Source organism: Acanthisitta chloris, unplaced genomic scaffold, assembly GCF_000695815.1.
Source record: "Acanthisitta chloris isolate BGI_N310 unplaced genomic scaffold, ASM69581v1 scaffold3040, whole genome shotgun sequence".
Taxonomy (NCBI): Eukaryota; Metazoa; Chordata; class Aves; order Passeriformes; family Acanthisittidae; genus Acanthisitta; species Acanthisitta chloris.
In genome coordinates this window covers 17177-22916 of record NW_008653176.1, presented here as the reverse complement: position 1 = coordinate 22916, position 5740 = coordinate 17177, and the positions used below count along the sequence as shown (strand labels likewise).

The following is a 5740-nucleotide window of genomic DNA, read 5'->3' as shown; positions in this document are numbered from 1 at the left end:
TATATCATATCAGAAAGTGCTTGCTGAATCAAGATCCAGAATGTTTCTGGGATAATGATAGCTAAAATCTGGAGAGTTACAGAGATCTGTATCATTCAGACAAACAATCAGGGTTTTCTTCAAGTGCAAAGATTGGTTTCATTGCAGAAAATGCTTATATAGTACTGGTGGGTAAATATTGCTGTGTGTTCACAGGCAGGACAGTACCAGCAGTGTCTCTTCAAGAAGCAAGTCTGCGCATAGCCTGCAGAGATGGGTTTCAAAGGGTGGAGAGAAACAGGCCATGGTTAGTCCTGGGTACACACCACTTGGAAAAATAATGTTTGTGTACGTGCTAACTAAAAACCCAGTGAAAGTACAGAGCAAGTAACTTCTGTAAAACGTGCAGACTGCACAAGGAGGTGTCTGCCGAGTCCAAAGAATGAGTGAAAGGGGGAGATTGACCATCATTTTGGACTCTGGTGCCTCAAGCCTTACCAGGTCTTCTTTTAGCCATCTACCTTGTGTTATATTGATAAGCCTGTGTAAGGCAAAATTAGTTCTAAGGCAACAGTGATGAGGAGATACTCATGCAGATGTAATCTACTACCACTTCAAGAAAAACTCGACTTCCTCCACTCAGCACAGACATTCAGGTGTCCAGAGAAGGTGTTTCTCATGGAAAAGGCAACTGCTGAGGGCCATACTCTCACAGCATGACTGAATGCTACAGCCAAAGGGACAGACACATTCAATTCTACAGTGCATACCTCTTCCTGGACATCGAGTTCATCGTCAGGCTGGCTTGTTTCTGTGAACTCTAGGGGCTCCTTACACTCCTGCATGAGTGAAATCTTGGTAGAAAGAAATTAAGAAACATGATGAGTTATGTGTTGTCCATATCACTGAAATCCATTTTTTTACTCTGAAATACCTTAGGATAACTTCCACAACTTACAAGAGTCTGTTCTTTACTGTTCCTTGACAAAGATGTTGATGTAGTTCAGCTGAGAGGAACTTAAAAGTTGCAAAGCTTTTGCTCCTGTCTCTCCTCCCATGACTAGTTATGGCTTTGTAAAAATAATAAAAACAGAGCCTGTCTAAACTGCTGTATAGCTTTGTCAAAGTGTTAATCTCTACTATAAACCAGTAGTATGCAAAAATTACATATGGGTCCTGTCCTAGTTATTCATTAGTAATATTAATTTTAATTGCTATTTATTCCTAAGACAACAATAGTGATTGTTAGGGAAGGAATTGTGGTGAGAAGAAAGGAGAATATTATAAAACCATTTTCCTAATGTGAGCCCAGATCTTTAAATGCTACGGAGTGTTCTGTTCATCTCAAAATCCATGGAATACAACCAGGAAATGCAGAGAGAAGGGCAGCAGTAATGAATGCTAGCATGGAACAGCTTCTATACTCACTCACACCAACTAGAACAAGACTACAACTTTGATCAGAGGTCTGTGAAATTATGAATAGTGTTGGGATGGGGAGCAGGCAGTGATTATTCATTGCAGCTAACAGACCAGAAGTCCAGCAGGCTCAAAACAAACAGGAAGGATTTGTCACATAACACATTTAAAATGAGAGAACCCATCTCCACAGGATGGTGTCGAGCTGAAACGTCTGAAGGGGTTCCAAAAGGAGCATGACAGACACATTGAAGAAAACTCCATCTGTGACAATGAAATAGAATGTTCCAAATGCAACCTCCAGCTGAGGAAGTTCTTAAGCTGCCAGTTGTCAGAAACTAGGAAATGCGTCTTAGGACGAAGTGTTCTCTGTCCTGTTTCTCATGTTCTTTTCACTAGCAAGCTCTTGTAGCTGGCAGACCCTTCCTTTGATCTAGAAACATTTTCATATACTACAGAAACTTCCCAATTCACTGCACTCTGTCTTTCTTTTTGCACTACAGTTCCATGTCTAGTTTTCAACCGGGCCATGCTGTAATGGAAACTGCAAGAATGAGTGCTAGGTGATAGAAGGAAGGGCAATGTACCAGTGGATCACAGAATCATAGAATTTAAGGGTTAGGATGGACCTTACAGATCACCCAGTCCCAACCCCCTGCCCTGGGCAGGGACACCTCCTCACTAGATCAGGTTGCTCAAGGCCTCAATCAGAGGATAGAGAGAAGGATATCCTCACCTTCTCAAGTATGGGGTCCTGGTTATCACTGTATGTCATTTGATTCCTTATGTAGAGCACAGCATCGTGGACAGTCAGGAAAAAGATGTCTTTCCTGACAGTGTCATCAAAGAAGGCACTCCTTTCCAGCTGGGATATAAGGTTGTCTGAATGAAAGAAAGTCATAACAGGTTTATACAGCTTGAAGCAATTGAAGAAATAAATGTCAAGATACATGGTTGCAACTATCAGAAATCAAATGTGCAGCCAAAGGAATCCATCAGACTTTATCTTGCTTTTTCTTTCCATATTTCCTTTAATCCCCACCATTCTTTGTATCCTACCAGAGCTCCCACTGTTTTCCAGTGTGATAATTCACATATTTACTACAGCAAACGCTCCCACAGACACATCTGGTGATCCCTTCTCATCTTCATTTTATTCTTTGCATAAGTGATAGTAGAAATATTTGGATATTTACCTTGATATGAAGCAAAGTATACTCTCACATCAATTCTCTCAAACTCTTTAATTATCTAAAAAAAAATAGAAGTTTCGCAACAAGGACATAAATAAATACAGTCTGTGAGGAGAAATTATATATAATATATGTGTCTGTATATGTAATGTATAGGCACACACACTTCATTTTTTTATGAGTCTTCATTCCAAATTGTATGTTCTGTTTAGTCATCGTAAATAAGGCACTGCTATATTTTGCTATGCTTAAAGATCCAGCAGTGAAGTACCTCTGTTCTGAAGTGGTCTACCTTCAGCTATGTAAATGGACATATCTATTTTACACACACAAATTAAGGTTCCCATTCTGTTCTCATCTCCAAGCCAGAGCACATGGGCCCCAGCAAGCTTTACTTCCCCATGTATGTGATACAATACTATCATTCATTGGCACATGCAGGTTTTTACACAGATTTTTCCCTCATGCAGTGCAGCAGATGGACCTGTTCTTGGATGAAAATGCTACATATGGAAAGAGTCATGTCTACAGACCCCATATCTCTTTGTCTCAGGAGCTGGAACTGAACTGAAACTAGGCAGAAGCAAAGCACACACCATTCCTGTATTTCACTTAGTTAAAAGGCAGGAGACTGGAATCTGCCCTTGGCTCCCTGGTGGCAGGCAAGTCTCTTAGAATAGTGTTTTCTGAGGTGATTACTATTTCCATTCCCTTCTGTTAACTGATAAACTAGTCTTGGTAAAGATCTGGTTTATAGACAGCCCAATCAGTCCCAACTGCAAAACGAAGTCAGTGAAAGCAGCAACCTCAACATACAATTTTTTAATACAATAATACAGTCTAATAAGATACCTAAAGTCTGAGCAATCTGGTCCTACACACTTGTAACCAGGCACTAAGCTATAATGGAAACACTTGGCCTTAATCTCTGTACCCCATTTCCCTTTCCCTAAACCAGAAATATTATCTCCTTATTACATAGTCTGATGTTTGAAGATGAGTTCATGAATGTTGATGAAGTGCTTGGTACTAGCCACAGAAAATACTATAAAGACATGAATCATTCTTCCTGCCTTCATAATGTAAATAACATGGAATGAATAAATAAATCTTGTGGCTAAAGACTGAAAAGTGATGGTAAGATGAAATTTTTACTACCTCTGTGTTGAGTGAGCATCATCCTGTGCCCAGATTAAAGCAGGAGGCATGTGGAAAGAAAATATATAACTATTTCATAACATATGCATACAAGGGGACCACATTTTGCAGTTACAGTTGTTGAGCACTTGACTATACAACTTCACATTGTTCTTTTAATGCATTTTTCCCACCTATAAAACACATACACCCCCATATTCTACATTTTGCTGTATAAATTTTGAAGACAGAATTTTTCAACGACAGATTTTTTAAAACTCAGAAATTAACTTCAGCTTTTGATTTACATACCACTGACTAGTTTCATTTTCATGGAACATCAGGGAAAAAATGCCCTTACCGTTTTTATTGATCTCACAGCTACAATATCCAGGAAGGTTACTGCTCCAAAATCAAGAATGAGACTGTGGATGGGCACCTTGGGGATGTTTACTTTGACTGGGAGTTCTGAATTCCAGTCCACCTGGATCTCTACTTCTTTGGTGGGAACTTGAAGATCTTGGTTGTCTTCAGGTTCCTCATCAGTCTCAAAAGCTTCATTACTAATACCAGGCTCACTGATGATGCCATTCTAATGTGAAGATAACATATGGAATATAGAATTTAATAATTGGGAAAGTTTTGGAGTTGCAGAACATACTTCCTTGCGATACCTTCTGTTTCAGGAATGAACAAGACAGATAGTTGTGACCAGTACCTGCTGCTCCCAATCCTGGGGATGTGGTTAGCATAACTAACACCATTTTAGAAGGCAAGAAGCCATTCTCTATGGCCAAGCAGGTCATGTATCCATTCCCTTTTCACTCATTCTCAGGCCTTGAAGGTCCTGTGAACCAAGCAGACAAACCAAACAGGTTTCTTCTTCCCCTCCCTACCAGCTTCAGGGTTCCTGGGCACCAGGCTGATCACTCCCTTCCTTGCTGGCCTTGAAGACACCTTGCCAACTAGGTATGGTGATGATCCCATCACAGAACAGGGAACTGAGAACTGTCTGTAACAAGTCCTGAGTGGGGGAAACCCCAAGAGTAGCCAAGGACACCTCCACTGTTTTCTATTTTCTCTGAGTATTGGTGACTTGTCTCCTTTCATGAGGTCATTCTTGAGTCTAGACTATGAGTGGTATATTGATACATCAAACCAGGTATTAAGATCTGACCTGATCTGCAGAAGGTCCAGGTAATTAGAAACCCTAAGTTAGGGTCTAGGTGATTAGAAACTGTAAGTGAAGTTGTATTACAAATTCTCTATTATGCTACTTATAAATTGTACTGTATTATTTCTGTTTGTAGAAATCCTGTGCCATTCCAATCACAAATTCTGTGCTATGCTAATCATAAAATCCTGTCAAGAAAAATAAAGCTCTAATTATAGGATAATTTAGTGCCATCACCATACTGCAAGGATCCCTAAAATAACCTGTGACCTGTGTTGTGTGACATCCAAAAATTTAAAGAAAAACAAGACAGAGCACATAATTACCTCCTTTCTTCTTATTTCTTTGTTAAAATAGCATCTCCCTGCAGAGAAGCCACTACCCACAAAAATAAATACTTCAGAGCCCTCAATAGCTTTATTTCTAGGAGATACTTGAGAACAGCATTTTCAGCTTTGAATTAGATTTATTACATATGATTCTATGATAAATTACCAGGTCAAAAGCTGCAATGTCACACAAACTGAACATTTAACTGCATCATAAATTGAAATACATACAGGAAACATTGCATCCTGCACTGAGAAAAGAAAACTCATATCTAACTTCCAGCTCTGGAGATTTAATAGGTGGTCTATACCTCTGTGTACTCCTGTAAGCACTGAATTATTGAATGCACGTTCCACACTCAGAGGAACATATGCTACTTTCTTTAAAGACAACATATGAGCCAACTGGTACAGCTCAGCTGTGCACAGGAAGGTGGATAACAGGAGCATGGACACAAGCAAGAGCCATCAGTTTTAGTGCACAGAGACAATCTGAGGTGGTGAAGGTA

The 5740-nt window shown here is 39.7% G+C and overlaps 1 protein-coding gene across 1 annotated transcript in view; it reads right to left on the bottom strand.

Moving 5' to 3' along the window:
* Nucleotides 1–220: 220 nt before the first annotated feature.
* The window catches only part of SLC26A4 (solute carrier family 26 (anion exchanger), member 4), a gene marked incomplete at its 5' end in the record, with an annotated part of 22648 nt that continues 17128 nt past the window's right edge, over nt 221–5740 (bottom strand). Inside the window, 5 exons of the mRNA XM_009079672.1 lie at nt 221–244; nt 750–833; nt 2135–2280; nt 2595–2649; nt 4090–4320. Of these exons, the coding sequence (XP_009077920.1) occupies nt 221–244; nt 750–833; nt 2135–2280; nt 2595–2649; nt 4090–4320 (540 nt within the window). The remainder of the gene's footprint in view (nt 245–749; nt 834–2134; nt 2281–2594; nt 2650–4089; nt 4321–5740) is intronic.